General features: G+C 58.2%; 5 protein-coding genes across 5 annotated transcripts; 3 read left to right on the plus strand and 2 right to left on the minus strand.

Moving 5' to 3' along the window:
* Nucleotides 1–425: 425 nt before the first annotated feature.
* MOT2 (General negative regulator of transcription subunit 4) lies at nucleotides 426–5,999 on the plus strand (the record flags this gene model as incomplete). Its single annotated transcript, XM_037318859.1, has 5 exons — nucleotides 426–469; nucleotides 555–621; nucleotides 697–809; nucleotides 864–2,950; nucleotides 3,592–5,999. The coding sequence occupies 5 exons, from the start codon at nucleotides 426–428 to the stop codon at nucleotides 5,997–5,999; spliced, it is 4,719 nt and encodes a 1,572-aa protein (XP_037183909.1).
* A 553-nt stretch (nucleotides 6,000–6,552) lies between these two features.
* On the minus strand, nucleotides 6,553–7,796 carry CGCA056_v003603 (uncharacterized protein; the record flags this gene model as incomplete). The annotated part of the gene is made up of 2 exons (XM_037318860.1): nucleotides 6,553–7,621; nucleotides 7,666–7,796. The coding sequence occupies 2 exons, from the start codon at nucleotides 7,794–7,796 to the stop codon at nucleotides 6,553–6,555; spliced, it is 1,200 nt and encodes a 399-aa protein (XP_037183910.1).
* A 936-nt stretch (nucleotides 7,797–8,732) lies between these two features.
* TOK1 (Outward-rectifier potassium channel TOK1) lies at nucleotides 8,733–10,894 on the plus strand (the record flags this gene model as incomplete). Its single annotated transcript, XM_037318861.1, has 3 exons — nucleotides 8,733–8,845; nucleotides 8,908–9,066; nucleotides 9,112–10,894. The coding sequence occupies 3 exons, from the start codon at nucleotides 8,733–8,735 to the stop codon at nucleotides 10,892–10,894; spliced, it is 2,055 nt and encodes a 684-aa protein (XP_037183903.1).
* A 3,961-nt stretch (nucleotides 10,895–14,855) lies between these two features.
* RRD1 (Serine/threonine-protein phosphatase 2A activator 1) lies at nucleotides 14,856–16,374 on the minus strand (the record flags this gene model as incomplete). The annotated part of the gene is made up of 2 exons (XM_037318862.1): nucleotides 14,856–15,287; nucleotides 15,337–16,374. The coding sequence occupies 2 exons, from the start codon at nucleotides 16,372–16,374 to the stop codon at nucleotides 14,856–14,858; spliced, it is 1,470 nt and encodes a 489-aa protein (XP_037183904.1).
* Nucleotides 16,375–17,930: 1,556 nt separating this feature from the next.
* On the plus strand, nucleotides 17,931–18,729 carry axe-2-4 (Acetylxylan esterase 2; the record flags this gene model as incomplete). The annotated part of the gene is made up of 3 exons (XM_037318863.1): nucleotides 17,931–18,284; nucleotides 18,332–18,511; nucleotides 18,559–18,729. 3 exons carry the CDS (start codon nucleotides 17,931–17,933, stop codon nucleotides 18,727–18,729), a joined length of 705 nt encoding a protein of 234 aa, XP_037183905.1.
* Between the last annotated feature and the right edge of the window lie 648 nt (nucleotides 18,730–19,377).

Below are 19,377 nucleotides of genomic sequence, written 5' to 3' on the forward strand. Positions count from 1 at the left end.
TTTTTTTTTTTCCAACAACAAACGCAGACCCTCGAAAAGACTTTACCTTTTCACAAATTCAAAAAACAGCAACCACCTTGTGAATTTGTTCTTTCAGAAATTTTCCCACAACACTATCCTACCCTTTCCACACCTTCATCCTCCATTCTACCATCACTTACTGCCGCTATCCACGGACAGGGTGTGCCTAGCAGCTGCTGACTCGCCTCATTCAGAGTGTTGTCATTGGCTCCAGGCGCCTCCAGAATCACGTGAGACTGCCTCACGTCGACCGGCTTACCTAAGGTACTAGCGCAGCAGGCGACCCATCCGAGAAAGGCTTTGGCTTCATCCATATTGAACAACTTCCCTCTCCTGACTACCTCCACTCACAAATCGACGACTACCCTCCCGCAACACATCATTACCCCCCGCAGACTGTCACCATGGCGCCCCAAGACACATTCTTCGACGAGGAGGAAGATACCTGGTATGTCGACGCCTGCCGTCATTGCGCGCCGTTCGCGATGGCCGCACGCCTGCAGTTGGGCACCACGAACTAACTTGCCTCCCAGCCCGCTATGCATCGAGGAGTTCGACCTGTCAGATCGGAATTTCCGACCATGCCCATGCGGCTACCAGGTATGCCGGCCGATTCCCCGATGCTACAAATTTTTTTTTTCCATCGTCGAAGGCCGATCTCTGACAGTTTCATAGGTGTGCCAGTTTTGCTTCAACAACATCAAGAACAACATGAATGGCCTGTGTCCCGCGTGCCGCAGACCTTACGATGAGAAGACGATAGAGTGGAAGGTCGTCACCCAAGAAGAGTGCGTTCCTTCCCCACCCTGCCTAGCGACGCCACGCTGACAGCCAATTTTTAGGGTCGCCCAGTTCAGAGCCAACATCCAAAAGAATCAGAAGAAGCGAGCTCAAGAACAAAGACAGAAGGAGGTCCAAAAACGCGAGGCCGAAAAGGAAAACCGCAAGAACCTCGTCGGCGTGCGGGTCGTTCAGAAGAACCTGGTTTACGTGACCGGTCTGACACCTACAGTGCGAGAGGACGAGCTGCTCAAGACGCTGCGCAAGCCCGAATTCTTTGGCCAGTACGGCAACATTCAGAAGATTTCGATCAGCAACCGAAAGAGCCAGGACGGCCAAAACCAATCACTCGGCATTTACGTGACGTTCGAGAAGAAGGAGGACGCACAACGGTGCATCCAGGCCGTCAACGGATCCCAGAACGGCGACCGTGTGCTTAGAGCTCAGCTCGGTACGACCAAGTACTGCTCCGCCTGGCTGCGACACGAGCAGTGCACAAACAGACAATGCATGTTCCTGCACGAGCTCGGCGACGAGGAGGACAGCTACACTCGACAGGACCTGTCATCGATGAACAGCATCAGCTCGCAAACGCAGCGGCCCCTGGCTAGTGGATCATCAAACAGCGGTGGAAACAGCGGTGGCGGTCCCTCACGGTCTGCTTCTCGACAGCAAAACACCCCCGCTCCCACTATGTCGCAACCCATGGCACGCTCGTCGAGTAAAGAGGGATCCGAAAACGGCGGTGATGGCTCGGCGCTTCCCTCGTCGGCCAACTGGGCCAGGAATCCTCAGCGTAGTCGCAGAGGAAGCCACGCCACGAGCGGTGCTGCCTCCAGCCCCGCCATCTCGACATCGCTCCCCGCAACCGCCGAGGCCGTGCCCGAGGCCATTGATGAGACGCCGTCAAGAAAGGAGACTCCCGCACCCCCGACCGAGAGCAAGGCACCAATGGTGGCGCCCAAGGCTGAGATTAAGAAGCCAAACAGCCTTCCCGAGACTGTGCTCAAGACGCTTCTCATGGCCATGCAAGGATGCCCGTTCACCTACCACGCCCCCGACACAAATTCACTCGAGACGATTTACCCGCCCATGTTCGATCTTCGTGGTGGCGAGAAGCGCCGAGCAATGCGCGAGGAGGAGGAGTCGCGCCTCGGTGTTGAGGAGCAGCAGAGCGAGGCGCAGGAGCCTTCTGAGGGCGAGCCAGAGACCGGCGGTAGTCTCGCCCTCGGCGGCGAGCCTGAAGACCGTGATGTCAGCAGAGAGGTGGCATTTGAGCAGCGCAGACCCGGCACGCAGCCTCCCATCCAGCGCACCAACACCGACGGCCTGTTTGGTCCCGCGCTCGGCTCGGCTTTCGGCAAGGCCTCTGTCACTTCTGGTTCTGTTGCCGGCAGCCGATCTATGACCCCCCAGCAGCAGCTCTTCATCCGCTCGCAGAACGGCTTTGGCGATCACCTGCCGCCTGGTATCGCTACCGTCCAGCCTTCGGTGCAGCAACAGCAGCAGCAGCAAGGAGGCAACGGCCACAACAGACAGGGGTCGAGGTTCAGCTTTGCTAACGACAGCGCGGGCACCTCCGCTTCGGTCAAGGTGGCCGCCAACCCTCGCATCATGGCGCAGCAGACGGCCATGATGCCTTCGACATTCCAGACACAGCCCGGCAGCCAGTACTATGCGTCGTCCATGCCCGGCCCTCCTCCGGGCCTCAAGTCGACGGGCACCCCGCCAAGCATGTTTGGACAGGGCCACTCGTTCGGTGGCAGTTTCAATCAGTCCAAGGATTCTGCCGAGCTTCTTCAGACATTGATCCGGGGCCGAGGAGCCAATGGTCAGGGCCATGATGCTGGTAAGCGTGAGTACATGTTATCTTCTTTTTCTAATCAGTACCCATCCTCTACCTCCTCCACCCCAGCTCCTGCTTCGGGCCTCCTGGCGTCGCTCTACGGTAACCAGCCTGGAGCATTCCAAGACTTCGGTCCCAAGCAGAAGAAGAAGGGGAAGAAGCACAGACATGCTAACACTTCCTCCTCTGGGGGAGGTGGCTTAGTTGATCTTGCGGACCCGAGTATCCTGCAAGCGAGAATGCAACACCAGTCGCAGAGCAACGCCGGAGTCGGACAGGGACTGTTCGGTGGTCAGAGCCAAGGTGGGTACAACCCGAATATGATGTACAATACGCGCTTCCCTGGCGCCGGCTGGTGAAGCCGGGAGGGAGCGCGATAGATCTGGGGCGGTGTTGGTCGTTCAAGGGATTTTTGTTTTACACATTCATGTATCATGAGAGGGAGGGCGTCGCGGCACATCAGCGGACGATCTTCGTCGAGGGACCGGGAACAACCGCACATTACACGCATTGATTCAGCGAGCATTGCGGAAAAAAACATCAGGGCCGCTCAGGGGAGTGGCAAGGGTTGCATTTGGCGTCGTCTCGCGTTTAGGGGCTGGACCGACACCTACAATCGCCCCGACATTATACCTCTTTTCTTTTGGACTCGCATGTCATGGTTTATGGGGTCACGACAGTCAGGCAAGCCATCATCGTCTTCCAATCGCCTAATGTACGTTAACTTGCAGCCCATCCTCCGGCGACGAGGATGGGAGGTGGCTAAAGGACAAATACTATATCTTGCGCACATATTTCGCTCTCCACCCGCAGATCGCTAAGAAGACGATGATGGCAGCCGTGACTTGACCTCCCGCATGTACATATGTGTTTCCCGTTTTTGCGGCTTTTTTACTTTTGCGACCTTCATGGCTCTAGGGAACCTTGGCTAACTGGTTCCCTAGATGACGAGCTGCTTTCACTCGACGAAGCCACCTTTTCCGTCGACGCGCTGGTGTCAGATGACCCCATGCCACCTTACGGAGGGCTCTCAAGGCCCACGGTACCGACGCCTCCAGGTCTCGGGACTCCCGCAAGGTTGGCGTCGCCGGCGCCACGGCAGGCACCGATTCCTGCCGTTCCTCTTACGCCAGGCGCTCCCAAGGCCACGCCCACGATGGCCAACGTCGTTCGGGCAGCCACACCCGACGTCACGCCTCGCAAGAATGCCCCTGGATCAGAGGCCAAGAAGAACATCAAGGCCCTGGCCGTCGAGAGTGGACTGTCAAAGGACATTGCCTCTCAGGGTTCCCCGTCCAAGGGCAAGACTGTTCTCCAGGAGGAAGACTTTCCCGCTCTGGATGCCATCAAGGCGAGCGCTGCTAAGGCCAACGCTCAACGACCCGGCACGCCGGCCAAGTCTGTCGTCTCGACTCCCAAGATCGCCCCAGCGAGCATCAAGAAGCCCCAGGCAGAGCCTCCTGCTCCTGTTGCAGAGCCTCCCACTCCGACTCCCAAGACGGCAGAGAAGAAGCCAGTGCCGGGCATCTTGAACATTGCCGCCGCCACAAAGGTTGCCCAGACCAAGCCCACAGAGTCTGCAAAGTCTGCATCGACGGAGCAAGACTCGTCTGCATTCCCAGCCCTGCCAACCCCCACGACAGCCGTCGCTTCGCCCATCACGAGAACCGCACCCAAGACGTTGCGAGTCGTTCCTACACCCAAGACCGAAGTTCCACCCCCCCTGGTTTCCGGTGCGATCTCCGCCGCCGCCAGAGCCGTTTCCACCGCCTCTGGTCGGCCCGGAACCCCTGCGAGCGAGGCCATCAGTGACAGCGCATCCATCGTGTCCACGTCCGTCTCCGTATCTCGAACCAGCTCGCCCCCTCCGTCCAGAGTCGGTGCTGCTCCTGTGCGTACAGCTACGAAAAGCCAACAGCGCAAACAACGCAAGGAGGCTCACAAGGAGCAGTCCGCGGCCGTCGCCGAGGCGGCCAAGCAAGCGGAGCCCGAGGAAATCGCGCCCATTCTCGGCCGCAAGAAGAAGCAGAAGAAGGAGAAGCCGGTCAACACGACTGCTGCCGCCAAGAAGGCTGCGGAGCGTGCCGCCAACCCCCCGGCGCCCCCTAAGAAGGAGGAGCCTCCCGTCCCCAAGCCTCCCATCGAGCGGACGGTCGTGGACCTGCCTCCTCCCAAGGGCAAGGCCGCCAAAGCCGCCCTCAAGATTGCCAAGGCTGCAGAGGAGAAGGGCAAGGCCAAGGAAGCTGCTGCTGTTGCCGTCGCTTCGCCAGCCACACCCCCTGCAACTGCCGCGCCAGAGGAGTCCCAGGACATGGCTGAGAACCCCAAGACCATCCCCGAGGTTGTCTATGACGACCTTGTCAGCAGCGGTGAAGCTCCTCCCGAGGAGATTCTCAGTCTGCTGAGACCCTTTGTTGAGCAGAACATCCGTCTCGACCGCGCGCACGCAGCCCAAGGGACCAACCCGCCCCCTTCCACAACAACAAAGGGTATCGTGAACGACGCAGACCACGCCGTGCTCCTGTCTGGGCAGCCGGTGCGCAAGGTGATTGAGGGTCAGCGCGTGCTCATCACTCCCAATGGCGACTGCGTCCGCAACCTCACCGAAGAAGAGGAGGAGAAGTACCTCGAGCTCCAGAAGAGCATTGCTGAGACCAGCGATCAGCCTGACAGCTTCGTCGCGCCCCGCCACCAGACTCGTCCTGGCGGCTTCTCCCTCATCAAGGGCCGCGCGGTGCCCAACGGAGCGCCGTCTTACTTCCCGCCTCCTCCCACCTCCCACAAGATGTTCTCTGACGACCCCGTGAACAAGATCCAGCGCGAGGAAGCCATCAGCTACATCAACCAGTACGTCCTGCCTCGCCTCAACCTCGGCAACACCAACCTGTTCCCCGGCAGCTGGAAGTCGGCCCCGGGTGCCAAGGACGCTCTCTCTGCGCGCGAGACCGCCGCCCAGAGCCTGAACTCGCTGGCCCCGTACATTTACGGACACGACGCTGCCGCCGGCGCGGGCATCTACTCTGCTGAGAGTGGCGGCTCCGGCAAGGACATTCCCGAGGACGAGACGCCGTTCGGAGGCCTCGACTCCCCGCACCACGCCGTCGCCCCCATGCCCAACATCTCCGTGTCCGCTGCCTCTGCATCTGCCGCTGCCGCCGCCGCCGCGCAGGCCCACGCTCAGCACAGCTCTCACCCCAAGCTCCCCGGCACCCCCCTCAACAGCATGACTCTAATGAGCGTTGAGGATGCCGAGGCCGCCCTCGCCCTGGCGCGCAAGGAGACCGAGAAGCTGGAGAAGAACCTCAACCAGGCCATCAAGCGCAACCGCAGAATCCTGCTCGGAAGCAGATGACTAGCCGTAGAGCTGATGGGAGTTGTGGAAAGGATTGTTTTGGCCGTGACGATTCAGACCCTCATGCTGGGGGTTGGAGTCGTTGGAACCGTGGTGGACATGTTGGCAGGTGCCAGACGAGCGATGTGGTGATTCGACCACGTTAGCACATCCTGCCTTCGTAAGGAAGCGATGGAACGAAGCAGATACGGGGAATTTGGCCCCAACGTTTGTAACGATTTTGTGTATGACTTTTGCTGTCGGCATTGACACCGTAGCGTTTGTACAAAGATTTGTATTCTATTGGGAGGCTTGGACAGCCCTGGGTTTGGGTTCGTCTTGGCCTCAGATGAGGCAGCGTGGGGCAGCATGGCTCCACCGAATTCATAAACTTAATGATAGTATCGATACCCTTAGAGATGACGGTTACGTGATGTACTTCGCCTGGACGTATGAGCTTGAGTGATGTATTAGTTGGACAACCAAGAGCTTATAGTGGAGCCTATTTACATGACACGGCATCAGCAGTGTTTAATCAGAGTTGATTGAGTATGTGCAAAGAGTGGAATGGGTATCACGATTCGAATCTGTCCTCCAGCCATCTTGTGATGACTTCTTGACCACGCTCCCCCAGCTGCAAGTACTCGTTGTCCCCGACGTCCACCAGCTTGACCCGCCGTTCGGCTTCGGTCTCGGCGTCAAAGTCCTCATCCCACTGCAATCGCGACTTGAACTCCAACTTTTCCAAGCTTTTCCTCATCAGCGAGGCCAACTCCGACGCCTGGGCTTCGAACGTGTGTCCCGCGGCCCTGCGCTTCCCCCTCTTCGTTGTCTGCAGAGGCGGGCTATCGTGAAGCAACAACGACGCCGGCAGCTTCAGCGTAGACTTTCTTGGCGGAAACATGAGCGCGCTCCGCCTCGGTGCCGTGAACGCACTGCCTGTCGCGGCCAGAAGATCACTGACACTCCCGCCAGACGTCAAAGACGACATGCGATTCAACATCTCCGTCATCACCGCTGCCTGCGTGAATGTAGACGGCGGAAGCATCCCCGAGGTCTGGAAGAAGAGACTCGGGCTCGCAAAATTGTCAAACAGGTCCGCGGGTTTCCTGAACAGATCGGTCATCTCCATCTGCAGGGCATGCAACGCCGAGCCCTCCTTCGGCCGCGAGGGAAGCTTGCGGCCCCGCGGGGTTGCGGGTTTGTTGATGCGGTGGTCTGGGAGGAACATGGACCAGTTGTAGATGCCGTTCCAGGCGACCAGACCGCGGACGGCCATGCGTTCGTGGTGGTGAGACTCGGTCAGGGCGAGGGAGGCGGCGAGACTGGCGCCGGCGTGGGAGCTGTAGACGTAGAGGTCCCGGCGGGCGGTGTGCTCCGGACGGAGGTTCTCGGTGATCCAGGTGTAGCCGGCCAGGACGTCATGGATGGGCGTGGGCCACTGCAGGGGCGTGGTGAAGCTGGGCTCCCCCGATGCGTCCGGGGGAGTGGAGTCCGGACCGGACCATCGGTAGTTGATGACGGCCGTCGGGTATGGGTGAAGAAACCCGGGGACGGACGGGTGAGTGCCCGGGAGTGGCGAGTGTGGTGGTATGTATATGATCAGAGGGGCTGAAGAGGATTGCCGCAAGACATTGTGAAGGCTGGGCTTGTCAGACACGATCTTGAGCTTTGTAGAGAGACATACTCTACTGTGATGCTGCCAGACGAGCCGATCGGCACCTCGACAGAGTCGTCAAGGGTTTGCTCGGAGTGGAAGCATCGCCGTTGAACACGCGGGAGACGACACGGCAGCCACAGTGTTGGCCATCTTCTCATTGTCTAAAAATAAGAGCCGGCGTGGGATCAGAGACCCAAATTCCTCATTCCATATCGACAGGCCTGAAATCGATTCACCAACAATGGATGCAAGATGTAGGTAGACGAGGCGCTCGCCAGCACACCCTGACGCGTTTTTGCGACCCCCTGACAGCGAGCGGCCTGGCCAGCCAGTGGCCATTCCGTTCTTGTGTGCTGCACTGCCGCAGCCCCCCACATCCCCGCCGTCGCTCTCGCCAAGGGTCCCCCGTGGCCCTCATTAGCGCGCTCAAGCAAACCGCTAAGACGCTGTAGAGGGCAGCGCGTGGCATCTCCGGCGGCCAAGCAACGCGCGCTATTCATTCGTACACGACTGGAGCAGCAATCATGAGCTCGTTTCTGCAAGCATGGGTAACCTGATCATCCATTCCTCACGAGTTTGGCAGAGTCTGGGGGGAAAGATACATATAAAGGATGCTCGCCAAGCGCGGTCACACACTCGACGACTTGATGTTGATACAGGTCTGCGCTCGCACCCGACTCCACGTCCCCGATCATCGAATCCGTCTAGCCCCGTGTTCGCTAAGAAAGCCCCGGCCGTCTTAACCTAGGAGGCGGGCATCTGAGCTGCACACCCTCACGTCCACCAGCCGACGTCATCGCCGAAGCGCGTTGTACCACCATCTTCCCTCGAGGGGAACCCGGGTACGTCGGGTCTAGAGGTCCGGCCGGGCCAAGACCTTGATTTTGAGGTCGAGTGACGCCTCTCCTTTTTCGAAGCACCATCCCTTGGATTTGTATGTCTTTTTATTCTGGGCAGCATTGCTCTGGACGATCTTGCCGTCGTTTCTGCTCAGAAGCGGTTTTTGGACCACATTCGGGAATGCCTTCGTTTTGGTGGTTCCGCCGCTTTGAACACGCTTACTTTGGCCACAAACCTCTCCGCAAGCCGGCACCATGAACGACGCCGATCTGGGGGATAACATCGAGCAGCGCGTGGCTCAGTCGGAGCAGGCCAAGGCTCAACGAGACAAGCGCTTCCAGAATGACGCTGCCCACTTGGATCCGAGGTAAGTGTCCATCGTACATGGGCTTGTCATCACAGTATTTGTTCCGTCGCTGACCTGCCTAGCCGATGGTGGTTCGCGTCCTCCGCGTTCCCCATGATTGCCGGCACCCTTGGCCCCGTTGCATCGGCGTTCAGTATATGCGCTCTCGTTCGCCCTTGGCGGCAGCACTTCCCGCCAGGAACCGATATAGATGCCGCTACCTTTGTCCCGGATCCAAAATGGTTGGTCTCGTCTTCAATGCTTCAGGAGTTTTCTAACACGACCAGGCTCATCATCGTCAACGCCATCCAACTGGCCATTGCCATCGTCTCGAATGTATTCCTCCTGCTGAACATGGCCCGCCGGGTCCGCTTCTCCCTGGCCCAGCCCATCACCATTGTGGGCTGGTATCTCTCCGCAATCTGCCTCATCGCCCTCAACGCCACTGCCTCGGGACCACTCGTTATTGAACCGCGAGAGGAGTACATCAACTCCCAGGCCTTCTACTATGGCATGTTCGCAGCCATTCTCTACTTCGTCACCGCCTCCCTTATGGTCGTAACCGTCTACGGCGCTTACACCCGCCACTACGCAGAGGACTTTCAACTCACCACGGCGCAGCGTACCCTCATGCTGCAGACGATCCTCTTCCTCCTCTACCTGCTGCTCGGCGCGCTCGTGTTCTCCACCATCGAAGACTGGCCTTACCTCGATGCTGTCTACTGGGCCGACGTGACGCTCTTCACAGTCGGTTTCGGCGACTTTGCGGCCGCCTCACCCCTGGGCAGGGCTCTGCTCATCCCCTACGCCCTCATCGGAGTCATCAGCCTCGGTCTGGTCATCGGCTCCATCCGGAGCTTGGTTCTCGAACGCGGCCGCCGCAGACTGGATGCGCGCATGGTCGAGAAGAAGCGCCGGCAGCTGATCCGCACAATGACCCGCAAAGGGAAGGACGACATCCTCAAGCCCATCCCGTCCAACGTCGAGTCTCCCATCTCGGATGCTTCGCCCCTGCCGGCCACCGAGTTCGAGCGCCGCCAGGAAGAGTTCAACCTCATGCGCAAGATCCAAGATTCTGCTTCTGTCCGTCGCCGCTGGATGGCCATGTCCATCTCCTTTTCGTCCTGGCTCATCCTCTGGCTCGTCGGCGCCAAAATCTTCCAGGAGTGCGAACGCCCCTACCAGAACTGGTCCTACTTTGAGGGCTTCTACTTTGCCTTTGTCACGCTGACCACCATCGGTTACGGAGACCGCACCCCTGTCTCTAATTCGGGCAAGGCGTTCTTCGTCTTTTGGTCGCTTCTGGCGCTGCCGACAATGACGGTCATGATTTCGAATGCAGGAGACACCGTCGTCAAGGCCGTCCGCGACGCTACGCTCGAGCTCGGAAACGTTACCATTCTGCCGGGAGAACGGGGCTTCCGCAAGGAGCTCCTCGCTCTGCTCGACCGATGGACTTGCGGCGTGATATTCAAAGGGCCGCTCATGGACGAGGAAGACGAGCTGCCCCCGGGCTTTCTTGGAAATGCCCACCGGATGGAGCAGGGCAGCTCCGAGGAGGACGACAACGACACGGACGCCTACTCCTCCGTCCCCGATCCCACCTCAGGCCGACAGCAGTCCCGCGGTCGCGACCCCACGGCACCGCTGCCGTCCTCTCGCGCCGAGTACCACTTCCTGCTCATCTCGGAGATAGCCGCCGTCCGCCAGCATTCCAAACAGAAGCCCGCGAAAAAGTACTCGTTCGCCGAGTGGGCGTGGTACCTGAAGCTGATTGGGGAGGACGAGAGCAGCTCGGCCACGCACCGCAAGGCTCGCCCGCACATCCACTCCAAGAAGAAGAAGAGGAGCAGACGGAGGAAAGTGCGCGATGAGGATATGGAGTGCCCTGACGAAGACAAGTGGTCGTGGGTCGGGTCGCAGTCGCCGCTGATGGGGAGCTTGGAGGAGTGCGAGTGGATTATCGAGAAGTTGACGGAGAAGTTGCGGGACGAGCTTGATGTTGTCCGTGGCGAGAGCAGCAGCAGCGACGTGCGAGGGGAGAAGGACGCCGGGGATGAGATTATGTAGTTTTGCGAATGATACCCAACGATGTTTCTGTACCCTCCGTATTCCTGCCACAACCTGATATCGACCATTCACTGCACCAAGTCAAAGACTGCCTCGTTTTCAGAAAACTAGACAGCTTCACCTGGCCGTCGATCCTATCCTTCTTACAACAAGTCAAACAACGACGCTGCACACTCCCGCCAGGTCGACCTTGGCTGGACCTGTATCCAATGAATTGCAGGCATTGACAGGCCAGCCCTTGGCAAATTTACTTTGCAATCCAATCAACCCTGGCTTGGCTCCGCCGACCAATCTGGTCACGGTTCAAGTTTCGCCGCCAAGAGGGAGCCACTTGTATTATTTTCACAACAAGCCGCCCGTCGTGCAAGAAATAAAACTCTGAATTCTCGACGCCACTTTCCCGACCTGAATCCGACAGAGAGAAAAACAAACAACTTTGTTCTTCTCGAATTTGTCCCATCTTCATTTTCGAAGGTTTTCAGCCGACTCCACCCACGCAGCGGCACTGCAGCCGTCGACCCGCTCCTGCACTCGGCGATGACATCCCTGGTCGCTGGCTAGCACAAACTTGGGCGTCCGTGGGACGCACCCACAATCCTTCTCCTGCGCACTCACTGTGCGGCGCATGTCAAACATAAGCGCTGAATCTGGCCTCCCCGGCATCGCCAATCGATTGGCAGCTGATGAGTAAGATCTACTCTTCCGGCCTGATGGTCTAGAGGTATGATTCTCGCTTTGGGTGCGAGAGGTCCCGGGTTCGATCCCCGGTCAGGCCCCATTCTTTTGCCAGATTGGTCAGTTTTTGGCAGATGATATTAATGACGCTTTTTCTCGCGACGTTCTGTGATTGTCGGAATCGTGCAGAGTCATAAGCGCTAGCACAAGTGGGTCGATGTTCTGTCCGCACGTGACATGTAGAGCTGCTCTGTTTGGGCGTTTCCGAGACGCTCATGTGAGGATCAACGGGCGAGTCGAGATTGCTCGACGTTGCAGCGGGCATCCGCACCAATTTCGAGCAATCTCAAACCTCTTGATCCGATGTTTGACCACCGGTGCATCTGATTATCAGAACTTCTTTAACCCGAAGCGGTGTAGTCCTCCGGCCCTGAGTCTATGGCTGAGGAGGTCTATTCGGCACCCCCATGTCCCCTATTCGGCACCAGGTTAAGCCTCTTTGGGAAGAATTCCCATACAAAAAAAAGCCGTGCACGAAAATGCTCGCGAGACAGCGGCCCACCCAAAACCAGTGCGAAGCTGTCCACACTAACATCTACACGCATTACGCGCGCGACGCTTAGAAATTCTTAGAAAATTAGGGAAAATCGGGAAAAAGTCGGGAAAATTCTTCGAAAATGTAGTAGATTTTGCGGTTAATACGTTAAGGTTAAGTTAGGTAGTTAGGGTTATAGTTAGGGCTTAGGGTCAGTGGTTAGAGGTTCGTGGTTGCTTGAGATGTCGGTTTTTTCTGTTAGTAGGTGGGTGCCGAATAGAGCGGCTCCTATGGCTATCTGGTGCCAGCCAACCCTGGCTTGCGGTCTGATGAAATGACGGCATATTGTCAGATTTGTTCTGGAGCTGCGTGGGCGACCTGCAGCTCCAGACGATGGGCGAATGCCACCCATCAGGGCGAGGCTCTTGGTGGGTGGTAATAACAACGCTGCATAATCCATCGGCACCATCGCCTTGATCAGGAGCCAGCTGGAGCGAGAGCGAGTGCAGTGAGATGAAGTCGCTGCGGCAGAGGTCGACGCCGTTCTTGGCGCGCAGCATGCAGCATGCAGCCACAGCTTCCAGCAAGCAGAAGGGCGTTGGAAAAGCAGGGTTTCAGCACGCCGCTGCCCGCCCATCCTGTTCATCAAACTTTGCCAGACTTGCTGCGATACGAACGGCGCGAATCTCCGATGACGGACGAACTCTGGGAGGCGTGCTCTATCTGCGGGAAATCACTGCTGACGCTCGTGGATTGGCACATCGGGACGTCTTCCGTTGCTGTTCAGTGTTCACTGCCATCTTCGCTGGATGCCTCCGGCCGCCTTCGCCTCCCACAGTCAAGGTCGTCCTTGGCGTGTGAGGTGCTTCTGGATCCTAATTTAGCGCCATCGCCAGTGCTAAGCTCTGCCCGGGTACGTACCGCGTGGGGAGGTCGCCAATGTCGCCCACTGCCCGCCGTTGTGGAGGAGTCAGGGCGCACCTGGTGATGCGCTAGGGAGACCAAAGTGTGCTGTAGTCGGTGTCACTGGTAGGGATGGCAGCTGCACGGTTGCCGCCACGGGCCCCTCTCCATTGATTGTCACTGCCTCAGCAGGGAACGAGGCACGCACCATTGGACCCCAGCTCCTTCCCGCCGTTCTGCTGAGACGAGAGACCCTTTTCTGCCGCTGCTGCTGCTGGGCGCGTGGCTATTTCTACTCGAGGCCCCGGCATCGTCGTCGTCGTCGTCCTTACTTCCAACGTCCATCGTCTACTCTCGCTGTCATCATCCGATTATTAAGTATCAAACACCTGCCTGTCTATCGCTACCATTATAAGCGTATCCAACCACCGACAGCTCTACTACAGTCATTCAAAAACCGCCATCATGGGTGGAGTTCGTAAGTAGCCCCGTCGTTGCGTCCGCGGCCCATGAGCTTGCGAGAGCATCATGCTCAGATACCTCGGAAACGCCTCTCCTGTGGCCGATCTCCATGTCGTTCAAATCACAATGCCAAGACAAACCACTAACACGTCCATGACAGCTCTCGGCGCCCTTGACAACCTCAAGGACAAGCTCAAGGAGATCTTCAAGAAGAAGAAGACCAACAACACAACCCAGCCGACTAACGGGACACAACCTGCTGCCACCACTTCGACTGCTACTCAGCCTACCAAGACCGAGGCCGCTCCCGCCGCTGCTCCCGCGAGTACGTGATTGCCTTGCATTCCTATCAGAGGAGACGCGTCTTCAGATCAGTGACTGACGTTTCTCGCAGCCGAGCCCGCAGCTCCTGCTGCCGCTGCCGCTCCCGCTTCTGAGCCGGCCAAGGCCCCCGAGCCCGCAGCCAAGCCGGAGGCAGCTCCGGCGACTACCGAGCCCGCCAAGGCCCCCGAGGCCGGTACGTTCACATTGGCGATCCATCCGGTACAGATACCCGAGACTGACGCGTTTTTAGCTGCTGCACCTGCACCTGCGCCTCCCGCTGAAGCCCCCAAGGCTGCTGAACCCGCTGCACCGGCTGCCACCGAGCCCGCGAAGACGGAGACTCCCGCAGCCCCGGCTGCCGCCCCGGCCGCTGAGACTCCTGCCGCTGCTCCCCCGGCGGCGGACCCCCCAGTGGAGGCCCCCAAGGCGGCAGAGCCAGCCAAGACGGAGACCGAGACGAAGGAGACTCCCGCCCCGGCTCCCGCCGCTGCTCCCGCCCCGGCTTCTGGAGCTCCTCCCGCCTAGTTGACAGTCGATATTCCTTATGACCTTGAAGTTGATTTTGATCCTCTCACCTATGATTTCGGTCATGCCCCTGGATAGTTCACGTCTGGCGGATCTAAGATAGCCTGGTATGAAGATCACCCTGCCTACAAGAAGGTTGAAGTCCCCAATGTTGGTCCGGCTTGGATCTAGGTGGGCAAACGCCACCGCATTGTTTACAAGATCTGCGAAACCAGCTGAAGGGGGCGATGAAAGCCCTCGGGCTACTCTGTTTATTTGCTTAATTGCCGGATACCCATTACTTGAGTAGTTAAATCAAAGCGTTTTGCTTCTACAATTTGAATTGTGATGTTTCAAGTGTTGGTGAGGGCACAGCTGGGCAGGACCAACAAGAATAAGACGACGGACAATGCTGAGTGCTGTACTCTGGTAAGGTAAGGTTTATTTGATTCAATTGATCTTGCATTCAGCCGTCTACGGCTCTTTAGGGTATATCCTTTGATTCAATGCTCTGGCATCTCTCGCCAGGCTGGTCTCATAATCATGATCATCGCTCCCCTACTTGGCCCACGGTGCCTTCGTCAAGGTGACCTGTGCATCCGTCGAGCCGCTCTGGGCCTGCACACCGGGAGCGGGCATCGGGAGCATGCCCGGAGCTGGTGGCGCACCCGATGTAGCCGCCGGCGGTTGTCTCGTGTACGGCATACCACCAGCCGGGGGTATTCTGGCACCCGGTTGCGATACCGGTACTCTCGGCGGCATCATTTGCCCGCGGCCTGCCGCCCACGGTGCCGCTGTGCCTGCTCCCTGCGGTGGCGGCGGGGCTGTCGTTGCCGGGTAGTTGTACGACGGCTGGTTCGCGGCGTGGACGGACGGGGCGACGGGAGCGGCGTCGGGGTCCTGGTCCCAGGAGAAGAGGGAGCCGAAGGTGAAATGCTGGACGACGGGGAACTTTTGCAGGACCTCCGCGTTGAACATCTTGAGCATGCCCTGCGCCGTGTTAGTTATTGCTCGTTGGCACCGCGGACGAAGACCTTACCTTGTTGATCTTGCCCCAGCCGGCTTGGACGCCAGAGACGTCGAACAAGATGGGGCTGTGTTCCCAGAACGGGCCCTTCTTGACGTCGTTGATGAAGCCCACGGCAGAGAAGTACATGTTCTCTGTCCTCTGCTCCTCGACGACGGCCGCCTTCACAATGTCTCCCGTCTTGGGCGCCCCGCGGACGGACCCCTCCATCGGCATCGGCTCCGCGGAGCCTTGGGTTATCGGGGTCGTGAGCTGTGCTGAGCCAAAGATGTAGGGGAGGAAAGAGTGGTCGTCCAGCCCCCAGACGCCATGCGAGCCCGCGGGCTCGAGGGTGTATGTGAGGATGAGCTTGCGCACGACGCGGAGGTAGGGCTCGATTACGCCGAGGACGATGGCGCGGTCCGTCGCTGCGGGGTCGGCTTCGGAGCCATCGCCGAAGAAGCCCAGCTTGTAGAGGGAGCCCAGGAAGGCGAGGAAGGCGAGCTCGTGGCCCGTGCCGTAGTCGAGCCTTTGCGAGGACCCAAAGGAGCCGAGCAGGTAGGAGAGAAGCTCGGAGGAGGGCGGTTCGGAGGAGGGCGTCGTCGGGAAGGAGAGGACGGCGGACGGGATGTGCTCGGAGAGGAGGGCCGGTGCACGTTCCCCGAGGAGCTCGTGCCACTTGCGGAAGGAGACGTTGCCGAAGCGGCGGGGTCCGGGATCCGGGGGCGCGAGCTCGATCAGGGACTCGGCGGCGGAGAGGAGGTTCTGGAGGGCCTTGATCGGGGCCGGGAGGCGGTCGCTCGAGGGCGGCGGGACGGAGGTGAGGGGGTAGGTTGTCGCGGGGCCACCCGAGGGGGAGCGGCGCGGGCAGAGAGATCGGTTTAGTTGGAGGAGGAAGAGGAGGATGTCGCGGTATGCGGTTGTGGTGAGGAATGTCGCGAGGTCGGTGCCGGTGTTGATGCGCTTGGTGGGGGTTTGGAAGGTGTGAGGGGTCGTCTTTGGCAGAGGCTTGATCGTAGGAAAGGAGGAGGGTTGCGCTGGCGGCGCTGATACTGATGCTGGAGGCTCCATGATGGCTGTCTCGTTTCCAGCTTGGGCGAAGCTGGTTTGAGGAGGCGGTATGGGGTTTGTGACGACTGAGTCTTGAAAGCTTCTGGAGCTTCAATGGAGGGGTGTGACGACAGTGTCTGCTTAGTCAGCGGTCATGAACGAGAACAAGCCACACCTCCAGAAGCAACTTCAAGAACACCACGACCACCTGTTCTCAGCACGTTCGACACACCAACAGCGCATTGTTTCTTTGGCGAGACTACACAGGCAACGGGCTGGCCTCTGCACCGGAAATGTTTCGAGTGATTCACTTCCCGGATTCTCTCTCGAGTCACGTCGGAAACCTGCTTTGCAACTTTCCCATCGGCAACTTCACATGCCTCCCCGATTGACTCTGGAGGTGAGAAGTTTCACCTGCCTTGAATTCATTGACAACCTCTTGACGAGCTGCTTTCTTCCCTGGGCTTCGGCACGACTGGCGCTGTCGTCCAACCCCTTGGATGAATCTCGATTCCGCGCCGTCCGCCGTAGCCGGCAGCGAATACGATTTGCTGGACGTCATTCGCATCTGCAATTCCAAAGCCTCGCAGCCGCCCGAGGCGATCATTTCAATCTTGAATTAAAATTATACAAGATTTTCAATTGGTTTTGTCTTCCCGACTTGCCGCAAGGCGGGCTGAGCCTAGCTTCAAACGCGATGGTCTGATGAGAACCAGACGACTATCGAGGCTAAACCTCTTTGGCAAGCTTCTTGAGAGCCTTCGGTGCGAGATCTACTGGCATCAACGCAGTCACTTGCGAAGTCCGAGGCGTATCTCCATTGGGAAGCTCAACCACTCACTGCAACACTGACTCTGCGGACATGGACCTCCATGTCAAACAGCCACATGTTCCAGACCAATCAACAACTCCACTTCGTTTCGGACGACCAGTGGAAGCTCTTATCTCGCTTGCTGTTTGGTCTCGTTGTCTGATATTTCATCTTCAATATGGTTCTCAGAAACATGTCTCCTGGCCTTGCATTATGCGGCTCCAACTCAGCCAAGCAGACACAGCCTTTCGTCTGAATGGTGCGACGTGTCCCGTTCCCGTCCTTTCAGCCTCCCGGAGCTGGAGCGTCATACCGTCATAAGCTGTCGGAGCGCATACTGGTGGCGACCGCATCCGTTTCGTCCCGTCTCGGGCCTTGGGCGGGAGGACGATGGGAAAGCAGGGCACGCGCAGCCGCCTTTGCCGTGAGTGTGTGTGTGTGGTATGGATGGTGCTTCTCGCGGTCTGTTGAGAGCTGTGCTCGCCGTGCCGGAGTAATCGGTTCATCCGTCAGTTCAGTCTTTTGCCAAGGCAGTTGACGGATGCCCTTTCAACTATCCACCTCACAACCATCACGAAAAAGCTCAGCTGCAAGCTTCCGAAAGTGAGGCGGGTTTTGCACTAGGCGCGATTGCCGCTATTGTCGTTGTCGAGAGCTTCCTTTGAAAAAAGTTATATATGCCAACAGGTACCCCGGCGGTCTTAATGTCTGATCGTTTTCACGTCACTCCTTCAGAAGCTCTTTTCGATAGCCGTTGCCGTCCAAAATGTGGTTCAGCGTTGGAATCGCTCTCCTCGTCGGCCAAGCCTTGGCCACGCCTCACTCTTTGCAGAAAAGGCAGGGCAACGACTGCCCGCCCATTCACATCTTTGGAGCGCGGGAGACGACTGCACCTCCGGGGTTCGGGGCGGCAGCCAAGATTGTCGACGACCTCACAAAGGCCAACCAGGGAGCCACGAACGAGGCCATCAACTACCCCGCTTGCGGCGGTGGTACGGACTGCTTAGGTGTGAGCTACGCCGACTCGGTCAAGAACGGCACAGACTCTGTGGCCACGGCTATCAATGATTTCAACAAGCGCTGTCCCCAGACGAAGATTGTCATGTTGGGATTCTCGCAGGTGAGTGATCTGTCGGCGAGTACAGCACAGAAGCTAACGAAAACCAGGGGGCGCAAATCATGGACAACGCATACTGCGGCGGCGGTGACAGCATCGAAGGAGTCAAAAACACCAACGTGCTCATCTCGCAGCAAGCGTTGGGGGCAGTCAAGGTCGCAATCTTCATGGGAGACCCGCGATACGTTGCCGGGCTGCCCTATGAAGTGGGCACCTGCCAAACGAAAGGAGTGAGTGGCTCGAATCTGTTAAGCACTTCACCGACTAACATGATCAGTTCGCTCCCCGACCCCAAGGCTTCCAATGCCCGTTTGGGAATAATATCAAGTCCTTCTGCGACTCGGCCGACCCCTTTTGCTGCAACGGCAACGACCCAGTAGCGCACCTCCAGTATTCAAACATCTACGGCGACCAGATCAAGCAGTTTGTCAGCGATAAACTAAAGTAGACACAGATACGAGAACATCGCGAGCAAAGTCTGCGACTGCTCGCGCTCGCACTCGGACACGTGTGGATGTGACAGAACACCCTCAGAACTCTCGGCCGCGCGTTCCTGGATATAATAGATGCCCGGGAGGGTGGGGAGGGCATTGTGCTTTTCGAGTTGCTTTTGCCGAGCTCCAACTCCTACAACCGAGTTCGGCCGGACCGCAAAGTAAATATCCCGACGTCTCTTAATAGAGGGTGCCATAGACGGCGCTCAGACCGACCGAGGGTTGGGTTGAAGAACCTAAGCATAGACGTAATTAATCGAGAATCCGTATTTAGAGACGTTGTCGGTTTCGCATGACCGAGTTTGGTGTGTGCTGCAGCTCTCCGGGAATCTCCAGTCGATCGCAAAGTCAATTCGATGTGTAAGCTTAAAGCTTCGTGACTCGATGAAGTTCTAGTTGCTGATGGTCTTCACAACCGTGTGGCTAGAGACATGTAAGAGTGGCTGAGCATTGTCGTCCGTGGCTGCCGCTGCCTGACTAAGCGGGATAGACCCCCACATCAATCGTCTGTCCAATTAGCTTCACATCTAGCTTGAGCTGTCCGACGCGTTCACGATCCAGCTACCGCGTCTCGAACGACAACCCCGCAATCGGAATGCTCT

The sequence above is a fragment of the Colletotrichum aenigma genome, assembly GCF_013390185.1.
Source record: "Colletotrichum aenigma strain Cg56 chromosome Unknown KSG_Cg56_contig02, whole genome shotgun sequence".
Taxonomy (NCBI): domain Eukaryota; kingdom Fungi; phylum Ascomycota; class Sordariomycetes; order Glomerellales; family Glomerellaceae; genus Colletotrichum; species Colletotrichum aenigma.